The sequence below is a fragment of the Nannobrachium achirus genome, assembly GCF_963921795.1.
Source record: "Nannobrachium achirus genome assembly, chromosome: 12".
Lineage (NCBI taxonomy): Eukaryota > Metazoa > Chordata > Actinopteri > Myctophiformes > Myctophidae > Nannobrachium > Nannobrachium achirus.
In genome coordinates, this window is record NC_137832.1 from 20839722 (window position 1) to 20856160 (window position 16439).

The following is a 16439-nucleotide window of genomic DNA, read 5'->3' on the forward strand; positions in this document are numbered from 1 at the left end:
TCAATGTACCGCGGGCCACGATATATATTACGCTATATCGTGAATTAAGCTCACCGCGGTAACATGATCCGATACCCCCAAAAGAAGGACCCACGCGGGTCCCCCCCCAAAACACGCAATGCTTTAGAATCCATAATACTCCTAATCAACGGTGAGGATGATTTGTTTCCGCGGACCTAACAGCTTGGACACTGCTGTGACCAGAAGCGCATATAACTAAACTAACCTATCTAAGCATTCATTACATTTGCCCCCCGCACCCAGAATACATCTTTAATTACATGCTCTATGCAGCATCCTATTTAATATCTCACCACCCCCGACCACCTTGCTTTTGCATAATTCAATATGAATTAAACGCGCAACCTATCGGGGGCGCGTGCCCCGAGTAACGCAGCAGAAGCAGCAAAATGAAACCCTATGGAACAACCCTGCTAATAGTGCCTGCAGCACTGTTAGCATCAGCAGCAGAAGCGTTAACTGAAGCGCGTCCGACTTCAGCTTGGAACCATCACGCTTCGGTCAGTCCTGTGTTGTGTGTGCTTGATAGCTTGGCGTGCCGGATCTTGAGTTAGCTGAGGGCACCAGAAGTGCTGGTGGTGTGGCTACTCCGATCCGGAGAGAATGCAGAGTGAAGGGGGGCGGGCCGCAAATCTGGCAGCTCTCTCCGGGGGTCGTGTGACGAGGACGTCGGGCAGACAGCCCGGTGTTCAGCATGGACATGAAAGGACAGAAGGGAGAGTTAGTTCTGCGACTGACACTGGTGTACCTTCCCTGCTTTAACTGCGAGCTGCAATCTTCAGAGAACATGTGCTAGTCGCATCTTAAGCCTGGCCTTGGTGACCGCATGTGCTTGCCGCAGAAAATACAATCTTAGCTTTCGCTGACCATAACAATGAAGCCTAGGGTTGCTGACTTTTAGGATCACGGAGAAATTTTCGCAGCCCGCAGCGCTCTGCTGCAGAGTCTGCTGCTGCACATATAAGAATCTCCACGAGATACCCGTCTTGACCTTTAAAGGCAAGCTATGCAAGCCTAGAGAGCGGCTAAAGCCCAACATTCAGAACAAGTAAGTCGTTGCTAAGTAACTATGGTTGCCTATTATAGCAAGCTTAGAGCGCGGCTGAACGCTCACAGAATCGAACAAGCAAATGCGTTGCTATTTACCTGCTAGAGTGTGGCTCCTCAGTGCATCTGGGAAAGCTGCAGCTGGCGAGAGGAATGGAGTTCCCACCGCTGGTGCTGAAACTGCAGCTTCCCACGTTCCCTTGCGACCTGGCGGTGGTGACGACGGTCACAGCCTGACAGCGCCCCCGGAAGATGGGCCGGCACCACAGGCTTCCAGCACGACGCAGCGCTGGTTCATGCTCATGGTAGCAGCAGTAACAGCATTAACTGATGCTGTAGCGGGTGGGCGGGCAGCCGGACGGGAGGGCCGACAGGCAGGTGGGAAGGCAGGCAGGCGGGCTGGCGGTAGGCCACTTCCGTCTGCTGAATATGACGCGTGCAGGCAGGCGGGCGGGCGGGAGGGCAGGCAGGCAGGCAGGCAGGCGGGCAGGCGGGAGGGCGGGCGGGCAGGCTGGCAGCCCATGGCAGCGGCAGAAGCAGCGGAAGCTGTAGCAGCAGTGCCCTCTCCAGTGCTAACCGACTCCTGACTGGTCTCCTGGAATTGTGCAGTAGTGGACGAAACTATAAAGACAAACATATTAGCAGAAAACACTCAGCCGCTGCAGCGCGACGCTGCAATGATGACCAGCTGTAGCAGCCGCTATGCAGCGGCTCCAGCAAGAAGCTGAAAGGACAAACATTATGTTAGCAGCAACATGTAGCAGCCGTGGCCCGAATCTATAAAGAAAAACGCGATTTAGTGGAACATGTAGCAGCTTTAGCATAAAGCTGCACTGCTGACCTGATGCCGTGGCAGGGGGCATGCCGCAGCTCCGGCCTGGAGCTGTAATGATAAATATGTTAGCGGAAAACCTCAGCAGCTGCAGCGCCATGCTGCTATGGCGACCTGCTGTAGTAGCAGCTATGCAGCAGCTCCAGCACGAGCTGAAAGGATAGAAATTATGTTAGCAGTTAGACATGTAGCGGCCGCAGCAAGGAGCTATAAAGTAAACACGATTAATGGAACCTGTAGCCGCTTTAGCATAAAGCTGCCATGATAACCTGGTGACGTAGCCGTGGGCCTGCAGCCACTCCGGCCTGGAGCTGAAATAATAAACAGAATGTTAGCAACCAACAAGTATTAGCTTTAGCATGAGCTGAAAGAAAACATGATGCAGCATTTTTACAAGCATCAGCCTTAGCTGTAATTATTAGCAGTTATGCTAGCGCGCAGCCGCAGGTTGAGTGGAGCTACCAATAGCTGAACTATAGGAGACATTATAGTATCTGACTGTAGCAGCGGCAACAAGAGCCACTAGCACCATAATGTGACCATTTTAGCCTCCAAGATAGCAGCACAACGGATAAGGAGAATCCTGGATATGAACATGATGTTACAGCAGTCATGTAGCAGCTTAAGCGTGAGCTGTAAACCAGCACTGAAGCCAAGTGCAGCGGCTACGGAACCACTACTAGAACATACAGTGTGCTCTGTGACCCAATACTATAACCTTAGTTTGAAACAAATATTTAAATGAAATCCCTTTAACTTCTGATACACTGGTAGCAGCTTTAACATGCAGCAGTACCAATAACTTGATGGTGTAGCAGCGGACCAGCAGCGCTTTGGCCGGGAGCTGTAATGATACAAAATAATTTAGTATCAGACACGTGGGAGCTGAGCCTGCACTGCCCAGATAAGCATGCTACAAACGGTAGCATCAGTTGTAATTATTAGCAGCAATTACCGCAGCATTAGCTTGGGTAGAGCTAGCTTCAGACGAAACCACGGAGACATGACAGTATCCAACTGCGGCAGCGGCAACCATTGCCTATTTTACTTAGCATTTAATATAGCAGAACAACTGACAACTTAGAACTTATCAAGCCCTAACTAAAAGCTTGCGGTGCGAGGAAAGCTGATGAGCTACATCTGATGGATGCTGAAACTGAAGAGAATATTTAGCTGGAGCTACCGAGCATTTAGATAAGACTACGATTCCCTGCATGCACTAGTGAGTTCAACTGGTGACGTCAGGACAGACAGCACGACTTGCATTAGCGGACGCAAACATTATTTGCACGTAAGCTATGGCACCTAGCTTGCGGGTTTTCCTCCTCCCAGGAGCCCACGCAGACAGACATCCTTTATAGGCTTCTCAAAGAGAGGCGATTACTGTTTTTAATAATTCATCCCGCGAGGGCTTCTACGCCACGGTAACTGGCAGCAGCACTACTGTGGTCCAAGATGTGACATAAACCATTTATTAGCTGCTATGGTATAGCAACTAGCACCTCATAAGCAGCAGCTGTTAAGGCGGCCCGACAACATACACATAACCCGAGGCGAGGCAGAAGCAATATAGGCCCCATACTAACTAGATTAAGCATGCTGCGAGCGAAGCTTGAATCGACTGCTTCCTCCTGGCCTGACGTGACTAGTAATTCATACGACTCTTGCTATTAGCCAACGCCGAGGCTTGGCATGATAGAGAACTACATTTCCCACACGCAGCGCTTAGTATTTGCTGCCGAACGTCAGCCGTAAATCACCGCTTGACGTGACTCGACTAGCTCAGATGCTAGGTGAACGCTGCCGTTTACAGACACCTGCAACCTACAAACTGAATCCTCCTGGCGTGATTCATTACTTGCTACGGGGCCACGTTTTCACGCGGGCCGCCGCTCTATGCCTTGACATGGCTAGCACATTGATTTACCAGCTAACAGTATCCTTACCGAAATAGCCGGCTAGCAATAGCCACCAGCTAGCTCCTAGCTGGCTATACATTAAACCTGATGCTCCACGCTAGCCGATACGGCCCGCGCCGTCGCAAAATTACTGGCACTGATATCGACAACCCAACGACTGAGATTACTTTAACTCATGTGTACTTTAACTCATGGTAGCCCAATAAAGGCCCACCAGGGCACAAATAAGTTAGCATTTAGCCCGTAGCCACAGCCAACTTCTATGATACTGAGTTTACCTTTAGCAACATTAGCAAAGCCTGTAGCAACTTTAAAATAGCTTTAGCAACAAACAACTGAAAGTACCGAATTCAGCTAGGCACCAGCAACGATAGCAAGAAATATGAGCCTTGCAACAGTAGTTTAGAATTCAGCGATTACCAGAATAACAATCTCAAACTTCCCATACAACCTGGCCAAGAACACAGCTTCTTAGTTTGGCAGCTAAGAACATGAATTAAGCGATAGTAAAAATAGCAGAAACAGCCGGAAATACTCAGCCAAGTTAGGCACCCTCTCCGAGCGGTGGCAGCAGCCCAGCTACCTGTAAGCAACAAGTGTGGCACCTGTGTGTGTCCTGCAGCGTTGAGCTTAGCAACTGACTATAGCTGTGCTGCTAGGTCTAAAGTACTCTGGGTAAGGGGGAGGCTGAGGCCGCTGGCCCCCGCCCCCCCGGGGCGCGCGTCAACCCTTAGCTCGCCCCTCTTGAACTGGCTACGTCATGACTTCCTGCGCTCAATTTGCCGAAAATAGCCGATCTACAAGCTCTCAACGCCTCGCAGCGTGAGGCGCTGAGAGCTTGTAGATCTGCTATTTTTGTCTAAAGTTCTCCTCAGAATAAGGATGAGAGGGTTCAATTTGTTAAAAGAATGATCATATCACAAAGATTTGGCGGCTCCCCTGTAGCAACTCTATGGACCCCCTAGGGCCCCGGACCCCCTGTTGAAGACCCCTGATCTAGCAAATTACTAGATATTTGTTGTGCAGTTCAAATCAGTCAATGACAACTATGTTGTTTTTGTGAATTTATAATCGCGGAACAGATTATGGATCGCGGAGCACATCTGTGGATCGGAATTAGCCAATCGGGTGCCCATCCGTCCAGCTTATGGGATCAATACTATAGCTCATTACAATGCTCCCGTCCCACTGGTTTATGGGATATGCCAGTTCTAGCCACTAGGTCACTGTATATGTTTGGCTCAGTGCTTTCATGTATTTCACTATTACTATTGTTGTATTTTAATTTGATGCACCTGCATAAAAGAAAAATATATTACATGTTAACCCTAGAGCAGAGGTCTTCAACAGGGGGTCTGGGACCCCTAGGGGGTCCTCAGAGTTACTACAGGGGGTCCTCCAAATCTTTGTGTGATAGAAAGAAAAAAAGAAAATCTCCTTTTTTAGCCAGATTCTTAACCAGATTCTGAGAACTTTAGCCAAAAATAGCAGACCTACAAGCTTGTAGATCGGCTATTTTTTGCAAAAAGCTTTGGTGTAGAGAGGAAAAAGAGCATACTAAGTACAGAGTGAAAGGTTACGTTTATTAAAGGGGGCCTGTCACCTAAAGAGTTACTCTCACTTTAAGAATCATCTTAAAAAACAAGTTAATATTTTTATGATGTCATTGTGGGGATGCGTAATTATAAGCCAATCAAATTAATTGTCTGTATAGCCTGACTGTATGACTACTTACTGTACTGGTCAGCTGTTGTTGGGGGTGAGGTGCAGATTACACTGTGACATGAGCTTCAGACTGTTTCAGACCGTTTTCAGAGAGGCTCATGTCACAGTGTAATCTGCACCTCAACCCCTTTAGGTGACAGTACCCCTTTAAGTATTGACGGTTCAAGTGGTTAAATATCTGAAAGCACAAATTGACATGAATCCAAAACACACTGATGACCGTTGCTGTCGAACCATGAAACTATATGGAATCTATGGAAAGGTTGTGGGGGTCCCTGCTTCATCCCTCTCTCAACTAAGGGGTCCTTGGCCTGAAAACGTTGAAGACCCCTTGCCCTAGACTGCATGTGGAATTTCAGTGTGACAGTGAATAGATGGAAGTGTAGATCTACAGGGTTCCCACGGTCATGAAATTCCTGAAAATATTTTTAAATTAGGAAAATATTTTTCCAGTACAGGAAAAGTTTTGGAATTGATCAAGGGTCCTGGAAGGTCCTGAAAAATGCATTGTCTTTGGTTATTGATTTTGTTAATACCTCTGAAATGACAAATTAAACATTGGCCAACTTGTCAAAATTAGAGGCAGAAATTGTGAAAATAGCAGATCTACATGCTCACAACGCCTCGCAATAGAACCGTGTTATACAAAATTACTCAACTCTCAGTGCTCGTCAGGTTCCGGGTCCCCAGTTAAAACATGATTATTTCGGGGGTCACGGCCTGAAAAGATTGAGAACCACTGGCATACACTACCTGTCTTTGGGCATTGCGCATAGGAGTAAGCGACCTGTTATTGAGCTGAATTATTGTTATATAGTCCTGTAAATTGGGTTAAATATTCTGGAAAAGTTTGGGAAATGAATTGGTAAAAATGCGTGGGAACCCTGGATCTAGTCTTAAACATGTTGTGTGTTGTGTCACTGCTTCACTGTCAGGCTGTGGGCATGCTCTACCTGCACGAGGTTCTGAAGCCCATCATCAACCGCATCTTTGACGAGAGGAAGTACATCGAGCTGGATCCATGCAAGATCGAAATTAACCGCTCCAGGTAAAAAACAAACAAACAAAAAAATATTGTTCTGTTGGACCACAGGCACGGGTGGGCGATATGGTGATAAATATCGCTGAGACGATACAATGTCTCCACGATACGCCTTTTCAGAGATATTGTGTATATCGTGATACAATGAGGGAGCCTTATAAAAGAATCCTGTTGAAATGTTAATACAGAGATTCATTGCAGAGTTAATTTAAACCTGCATTTTGGTCATTACCAGGACGTCATATGGACTTTTTTTGTTTGACAGGATTATTGTTATTGTTTGAAATGTTAGTTGAAATATGAGCATATAAGGTTATATTCTGGGGCATAACTAGTTATGATATTTATCTGGCCTAGAATATCACCTGATTTCAACCAACATAAATCCTGTCAAACAAAAAAGTCCATATGACGTCCTGGTAATGTTGTCAAGATCATCCCCATATGGGCTGTGATCTGGCCCCAATTGAGACGTCACTGATTGGTCCAGCTGATTGCTGGGTTAGTTCTCAAACTTTAAATTGTCAAGGTCTCCCCTTAACTCTGACAGCATACAAATGAAACCAAATGGACCCATAAGGGTCCATTTGGTTTCATGTGTATACTGTCAGAGTTACATACAGTACTTGTAAGGATCAATTTAGACCTCCCAAAAGGAACCCAGAGATTCCCTGGACCCCACATTGAGGACCACTGGTCTAACGATGAAAAAACACACTCGTGTGAACTGAGCGGTGGAGGCTGCGTGTGTGTGTGTGCGTGCGTGCGTGTGTGTGAATGTGAGTCTGAACAACAGCGCCCCTCCCTTAACATGTGTGGTCAGAAAAGGTACTGCAGGCTACATACAGACAGACAGACAGACACGGACGCATACATACATATCCACACACACGGCCACGTATAGGAGACGGTGTGACCACCGCTCAAAAACAATGTGAAAAAGAATCATGATAAGATTGTGTATCGTGATAGAGCTTGGGAAAATAACGTGATATTGTATTTTTCCATATCGCCCACCCCTAAGGCTGTCCCAGTTATTTTCTAAGCTGTCGACCATTTTCACCAATTGTCTCATCTTGTACCAACAAAATAACATTTGGCATAAAACACGGTACGAGTGAGTGAAAGGAAAGCCTCTGCCTTCAGAGGAAGACATATCAGTGTGAAGAAATGAAAAGAAGAAAAAAAAAGAAAGAAGAGAATGTAAAAATGGGGGGGAAGGCAGTTGCCAGGCAACTAGAGTGAGCCCCCTGAGATGCCTATCTCTGACACACAGGGACATCCAGGATCTAACTTGTACTATTTCTACAGTATCTGACTGAGAATATGTGATCTGTCTCCTTTCACACTCCTCACATTACTCTTTTCCCCTTGACATCTTCACCTGCCACTCACCTTTGTTTTCCCCTCATAGGGGAAAACTCTTGTGTGTACAGTATAGGCACTATCAGGGACATAATGTTTTGAGCTGACCTTGACACAACATTATCATAATCATTAACCCATTTAGGCCTAGAATTATTGAATGCTTTAACCAGTGAAAAATAGCAGATATACAAGCTCACAGCGCGGCACCGAGTGCCGCGCTGCGAGCTTGTAGATCTGCTATTTTTGAAAAATGTTGTGAAAATGTGTGCAAATATTTGAATATGTATTTTTAAACCGAACGCTTGTAACTCAAATTTTGCTTCTGGGTGGTCCCTGGAACTAGATATTTTGAGATGGGGGTCCGTGGCCAAATAAATATAATTTTGGGCGTCCTTCACATGAAAAGGTTTGAGAACCACTGACATAGTAGTGTTAAGAACAGACTAACTGAGCTCCAGTTAAGTGAAAAGGACCTTTTCTTTGACGATAGCTGGCCAGATTGCTGACATAGAGGATTCAAAAGACACTTAAAGAATCGGGTCAAAATTCTAATTTTCACGATTTTTCAAAAACAGCAGATCTACAAGCTTGCAGTGAGCTTGTATATCTGCTATTTTTCCATAGTTAAAGCATAAAATAATGATACACTATACAGTGTACCCGCTTTGAATGGGTTAATGGCAGGTCTTGCAATTTTCATCGGTTTCTTATAATGGATTGCATTTTTATAGCGCTATTCCAAGTGCTCCAAGCGCTTTACAATGGTCCATTCAGTCATATACTACTGTACATATGTTTCTTCATAACTGGGACTTTTTCTATGATGATTAAGGCAGGTCAACATTTAATTGGTGTTTTTTTCTGTAGAAAAATGTAATTCTCTGATCAATATTCTTTGATCAATATTCTGCATATCTTGATGGTTTAAATGATGAATATAGTTTTAGCATTCAGAAATCCCAAAGTGATAGTAAAATAGAAGCCTGTTATGAAACATAAATTGACTCTTCTTAAAGGACGACTTCAGCCATTTTCAACTTATCTTCATATAATTGGTCCTCTCCTCACTAGTGCTCATGATAATGTGGAACCATTTTTGTCTCTGTGTCTCAGAGGAGAGCTGTGGGCAGTTCAGAAACCTGCCTACCAGTGACATCATCGATAGGGAATCCAAGCTAATAGAAACTATTATGTCACTGCTGGTAGGCGGGTTTCTGAAATGTAGAGAGCCCTCCTATTACCTTTTTCACCATTTTATCATGACCTTTAGTGAAGACTAATTATATGAAGATAGGTAAAACATTTCGTCCTTTAATACTTAATTTAGCATCATATAATATATAGTACGGTAGTACAATTATAAAAATGAAAAGTAACTACTCTTGTGCATGTAGTTACTAGGCTATACTACTATTTAGAGTCCGGATCCAGGCCCTGATTTAATGTGGACTCCGCTGACGTCAGAATTCTCGGAATTCAGAGTTCCAGAAACAGCGGAAAACAGCATTTCTGTCAACCGTGTCTGTTTCTGTGAAGGCGGATATCATTTAAGGGCGCTGTGTCTGAGGCCGAGGTGCGGGAAAGCAGCGTGGAAATGCTGCAGGGCTATCTGTCCAGCATCATCGAGTCCATCGTGGCCTCAGTGCTCCAGTGTCCTCCTGTCATGAGGGTGGCCTTCAAACAGCTGCACAAGCGGGTAGAGGAGCAATTCACCCAACCTGAGAATGAGGTCAGTATACTGGGTCTGGAGAAAAGACGCACCTACAGTACATTCCTGTTCCAATTGTGGTTTTGGGTTAGTGTCAGGGCTTGACATTAACTTTTTGATGGCACTTGTCCTTTGGACAAGTACATTTCTCATTAGTTTAGTTTAGTTTTGTTTAGTTTATTTCGGTTAAACATTTTAAAAACAAATACAGTGCAGTTTTGTCATCAAAATGCAAATTGTCCGAAAAGGTATGGGCTGAAGCTGAAGCTTATAATGCCCACCTTTTTTCATGTCAAAATACATGATCAAAATAGCACAGAGAGAAGAAAATAATAATAAAAATGATGATAATAATAATATAAAAAGCAAAACAAAGGAATTTTAACTATCTTAAAGCTTCAAAAATTACAATTTGAATCAAACAAAAGAAAAGTAGATCAAACAAAAGAAAATGTTATCAATCAATATATACATTAACACTTTAATTATCCAGTTGCTATATATTTTTCAATTAATTTGGCTTTATATGTTTTTTTTTTTTAAATGTTTTTATTTAGTTCACTTGTCCGGGCACAAAAGTCACTTGTCCGGATAAAAATTAGATATTTCACAGTCATTTCTGTCTTAAATGCATGCATACTGTAGGAGTCAGACATTGATATAGAATCAATAACAAAATGCCTGCCAACAACCCCCCTTGCTACCTTCACCCCATAGTATCAACAGTCCATGGTCTGCATACAGCACAAAGCTGCTAGGAGGAAAAAGTGAAACCAAGAGAAACCAAGAACATTTTTTAATGAACTTGTCCAGAAGAATTTATTACTTGTCCCAAGCAACAGGACAAGCCTTAATGTCAAGCCTGTACTGCTGAGTATTTTATAGTGCACACACTATACTCTCTAAGGTGTTTAGTGGATGTTATTATCCATATGCTGTAGGCTTATATTAAAGTTTGCATACTTTGGACTATTTGTCAAGGGCAAAAGTCAAACCCAAACCACATAAAAATGGATGAAACAAATACTTATTTGTCTATATTTACCAAGCACTAGGGCATTCACGAATAGTGATTTTTCGCATTCGAATAATAGTCAAATATTTGACAGGACTGGCCAAACTGTCAAATATTAAGTAAGCAAGAGTCGAACATTGTGAAAATAGCCGATCTACATGCTCACAATATTTATCTGCGGAACTGAGTTACATTAACTGTAATACCTATAATCCCAAGTGCTTGTCAGGGCCAGTTCAAATATGTTTATTTTGGGGGTCACAGCCTAAAAAGGTTTGAGAACCCCTGGTATACTGTAGAGCATTAACAAATTCATCCACCAGGGACATTGGCAACTCATTCTTATGACTTCCTATGTAGCCAAGCTTTATAAACGATATATATTTTTAAAGAGAAAACAATAAAAAAATATAAATAACCGAATATTCGACTTCGGTGAATAACGTTGAATAGTGACTTTGATATTCGAATATTCGAATATTTGGTGAATGCCCTACCAAGTACTAGATAGTGTTATCATAGCAGAATATCGTTTTTCTCCCGCTCATTCACTTCCTTGTATATCATTTCCTTTCTTCCTTACTTTTAACAGGATGTGAAGTATCTGGCAATCAGTGGGTTCTTTTTCCTGCGTTTCTTTGCTCCTGCCATTCTCACTCCCAAACTGTTCCATCTGAGGGACCAGCACGCAGACACACGGACCAGCAGGACATTACTGCTACTGGCCAAGGTACGCTGCATACTAACACACATAGGGGCGGCATAGCTCAGGGGTAGAGAAACCGTTATTAGAGCACGAAGGGTTCCCGTAGGGTTCCCAGTTTGAATTCGGGCTCCCCCTGAGTTAATGTCGAAGAGTCCTTGGGCAAGACTCTGAACCCCTAACTCATTGAGTGCCAATCCCGAACTAGTTCGGCTTTATTAGCGTATCGCAGAGTGCCGATCCCGAACTAGTTCGGCTTTAAAAAAAATAAATAAAATAAATTTGAAAAAAAAAAAATTGAAATTTTTTTTTTGGACCCCATCAAATCTGGTGAACATGATTTCAATCGCGATTTTGCATGTTCCACCCCCATACAACCCCATCTAACAGGGCAGCCATTTTTGTTTACATAACATGTAAAACATAATGGCTATTATCTCAAGAATGCCTGAACGGATTTCCAATCGGATTTTTTTGTTTGAAAGCTGTGAACAAACTGCACAAATCCACTCCAATGCAATCCAGGATTGCATTGGATTTTTTAGAGCTCATTCTTCTCTGTTTTTTTCCCATGCATGAGGTGTGCAAGGTTTAATCGTGGCTAAATTGCAGAAAATAGATCTTCTAAAATGCTTGGTAGCCAATAGCTAACTTCAAGCTAACTTCATCCTCTTCCTGTACATGCACAAAGGAAAGTGTTCAGGCATGTCATGGCTGCAGGGCTTGTGCATATACCAGCACTGTCTAAGTAGAATTCTCTGGTCATTGGGGCCCTCTAGTGGTGAAAAAGGGGGCACTCAACTAATTGCTCCCGGTGAGCAGGTTGGTGCCTTGCATGGTTTCCTCCGCCACCGGTGTATAAATGTGTGTGTGAATGGGTGAATGCAATGCACAATCTATGTAAAGCGATTTGGATAAAAGCGCTATATAAATGCACCATTTACCATTTATCGTCGTTGTCGGGTGGAAACCTTGTATGTCCAAAACCGTTTGTTTTGTATTTATCATTTTTTAAATGATTTAAACTAGTGAAAACAGCCGATCTACAAGCACACAACGCCTCGCGGTGTGAGGCATTGTGTGCTCATAGATCAGCTGTTTTCACTACTTTTGTGCGGACGGCTTGTATGATGGAGAAGTGCTTTACTTTGCTCAAAAATGTACAAATTTGAAACTTGGAGATACGAGGTTTCTGCCCGACAGTGACGACATGCATGCATGCTCGCATGTACGCACACACGCATGTATGCATGCACACAGGAGACTCAGTCTACTTCTTCACTACAGTACTGGATCTATATCGAGCATCTCAAAATCACTCCTAGGAATCTCTCTGATAGTTGGACTGGGACTAAAAATACTCTTGCCTCAGCTTCAGAGTAGGACATAAGAGGCTGAAGCTTCCTACAGCCACATTCGTTTTAGAAATAGGAGTTCTCTTTCTTCTCCAACATCTGGCTTGGTCCGGGCCCTAAAAATTTCAGGGATTGATTGATTGATTGATTGATTGATTGATTGAAGAATTTATTAGAAGTTTGCAATAGGAAAAAGTTTCATGACGGTACAAATCACTGGTATAAGGTCAACTAAAAGGAGATCCTAGTAAGCTTTTCGGCTTATTTACACAGGAACCACTTCATGTATCTCATATAACATTGAATGACAGGGCATGGGATAACATCAATTATAAAAGCAGAACAATTAAAAATAAAAGGTAAAGAAAATAAAAAGAAGAAGCAGATATTTTCAGTGGAAAAGGGGAGGTGAGTATGGGCTCAGTCTATTTACAAGTTTCAAGTAGCATCCGTCTATAGGTGACTTTTCAGACCGATTTTGAAGGAAGTTAGGGATTTACTTGTAGTTGTATAGCAGGAGAACGAATTTGAGCCTTTTTTAGAGCCAAACTCTGGGTTGAACGTGATTAGTGGAGCTGCCTCTGGTAACCAAAGAATGTCCAGGCTCTGAGGCGTGGCCTACATCTGGCCTACGGTACATCTTGGCTCAAAGTTTGTTGTCCGGGCTCTGAAGCGTGGCCTATGGTCCTCGGCTCAAATGCCAAATAAATAAAGTACCTTGATATGAAAAAGGTTGAAAACGATTGTGCTAGTGAATCTCATTTTGAACCAGTGGGATGAACACACAATACTTCTTACATTATCAGAACAGACTGGAGTGTCTCCATTGAAGTTGACTGCCAGAGATACAGTAATACATACAGTACTGAGCTGTATAGCCAATGCCATCTGCTTGTCTCCTCTCTTGCAGGTTCTCTATAGTTCCCACACCAGAAGCCAGTGAATATTGACTAGGCTACCAAATAAAGAAAACATTTCAATACTAAATACCATTAACAGTCCTATTGTAAATATTACTAATGCTACTATTTTAATGGTTTTGTCATTTCAACATTATGTCAATAAAAGTATTATTAGGTTATAGCAAATTAAAAGAACATTCCACCTTTGCTCGCACCAAGTCTAAAATATACCATACTCCGATCTACTTCTCAGCATAATCAATAAATAAAGAATTGGCAGCTATGATGGTGGCGACGTCTTAAACATGTAATTTCACACTAGGGATGGGACTATAAGCGATATAATCGCTTATCGTGATAAAAAAAAACACTCGCGATAATCGTATCGTGGAGATTTCATTTATCGTGATATCGTCCTCCGTCAATCGCTGGGATCAATTCACCTTTTATTTGCCGAGCTGCATATCCGGTACAACTTAAACCCTCCATGATTGGTAAAAGATACTTATAATTTACGTACTTCATACAGTCTTTTTTTTCACTCTATCAAATGTCTTTGCCAAAAAATAGCCGATCTACAAGCTCACAACGCGTCGCGAGCTTGTAGATCGGCTATTTTTTGGCAAATGTTCCGCCCCAGGATAATGGATTTTGATTATCGCGATAATATCGTAAATCGCGATTTCCATTGTCACAATAACCGTGATATGACATTTTCATATCGTCCCATCCCTATTTCACACAAGGAATTATGTATGTATGTATGCGCTATTGTTCCCTGCTGCTGTGTAGCAGATATGTGGTAACTGTCCATGGTCCTGAAGTCCTGTTGCCATGGGTCCCCTACACACAGACAGGGAACAGTCTATTTTTACCTCTCTCTGTGCTGTGACCAGACTGTGGTTCAAAGGACAGCATCAGAGGAGAGGGACTTCCTTGCCCTAAGCCAGGTGTGGGCTGGACAAAGGGGCTCACAGCGTGCCTGCCCCCAGGGGGAGGGCTTTTTGATCTCAAACTTTGAGAGAGAGAGAGCCAAGATTGTAGCACCCAATGCAAAATGATCATTATCATAGAGCGTTTGACGTCATTTACTGTATACATCCTACCTGCCCCCCACCCCCTTCTGAATTCCTATAGACATTTTTCATATCGCGTCATATAAGAACTGTGTTCCAAACATAAACAAATGATCTCAGCGGTTTGACTCATATGGATATGAAGAATCAACTGATGGTGAGAAAATAATAATGTTACTGTCACCGAATTAGTTAAATTTTCACTAGAAACAGACTATATCAAATATGAGTGACTGACTAACATAAACGATACAGAGCCACCTCCCCAACAATATCGCAGAGACTGTTTGTTTATTTTTGGACCACAGTGCTTATATGAGACGATTTTAAGATGACTCAATGTTATTCTCCATAGAGAAATTACTTCTGCAAACCGGGGGATGAGTGAGTGACGTTATGACTTCATTACTCTATTGTTAGTTAGTTGCGACCGTAGGTCACATTTACTATCAAACCCTGCACAAAGTGTCAGTCTGTCTGTCAGTCTGTCTGTCACACCTCACACGTCACACTCTTGCCCTGCTCATATCTCCGCAACCGTTGCCCCGATCCATGCCAAATTTTGCACACACACTCCTTACCTGCCAAACTACAACCTCCAAGGACCCCCGGAGCTCCAGGGACCCCCAGGTCCCTGGGGGACCCCCAGATGTAAAAAATGACCAAATGTGCAAAAATGACCAAATGACCACCCCAACGGGGCTACTCACGGGGAATTCCCGGGGACCACCGACTCCTGGTGCTCCAGAACGGATGCAAAAGTGGTGGCGCCCCCAGTGGAGGACCCCCTCCACTGCAGCTCACATAAAATGCCGTAACTCGGGCTAGGAGTGTCCGGGAGAGCCGGGGCCGGTACCTATTCGTCCGTCAAGGCAACGCGGAGACCCCACCCCTCATTTCTCACATGCCCCTCTTCTAGCGCCACCATGAGGCCGATTCTTGCAAAACACATTTTTGGACACTGCTCCTACAATTTTTGCCCTAAAATCACGCAAATCGGTACACAGTATGTCTACACTCATCCCATCAACATGAATCTCTCCCATATAGCGCCACCTCCAGGCCGATTTTTAAAAACACATTTTTGGACACTGCTCCTACAGATTTTGCCCTAAAAACACGAAAATCACTACACAGTATGTCTACACTCATGTCATCAACATGGATCAGGAAGATTTTGGCAAAACACATTTTTGCCCTATTTGCGGAGATAAGTGACCTACGGTCGCTTATCTCCCGATTAGGGAGTCTTACTGGTAATAACAGCTCTATGGGCTACTTACTTATTAGCAAATTATCCTAAAGAAGATACTGGAGCACTCGATTCACTTCAATGCTTTAATCAGGGACCAGAGACAGACAGCTATTGAGATGGACTGTTTTACTCTGAAGAAGAAGTGGTGTGTCGACTCGAAAAGCTTGTCCTTTGTTTTTTTGCACCTTATTAAAGCACTGAATTGAATCGTGTGCTCCAGTATCTTCTTTGGGTTTTGTCAAAAAGACGTGGCCCAGAGAACTGTTGTTACTAGCAGGGCAGGAATTTCAGGGAGGCCATGAAGGCCATGGCCGTTGTTGCCCCTCAGTTTGGCCTTGTGCCCCTCAAACCAATGGCATGACCTGAGGCCACAGTGGCCTTACTCCAGCTACCTGTACCCCTATCCCAGGGGTCGGCAACCCAAAATGTTGAAAGAGCCATATTGGACCAAATCTATCTGGAGCCGCAAAA

At 43.7% G+C, this 16439-nt stretch overlaps 1 protein-coding gene across 2 annotated transcripts in view; it reads left to right on the forward strand.

Moving 5' to 3' along the window:
• The window catches only part of rasal1 (RAS protein activator like 1), a 72493-nt gene that overhangs the window by 25523 nt on the left and 30531 nt on the right, over window positions 1–16439 (forward strand). For both annotated transcript variants that reach the window (XM_080739432.1, XM_080739433.1), the window contains exons 12-14: window positions 6480–6592; window positions 9491–9683; window positions 11270–11407. In XM_080739432.1, the coding sequence (XP_080595558.1) occupies window positions 6480–6592; window positions 9491–9683; window positions 11270–11407 (444 nt within the window). The remainder of the gene's footprint in view (window positions 1–6479; window positions 6593–9490; window positions 9684–11269; window positions 11408–16439) is intronic.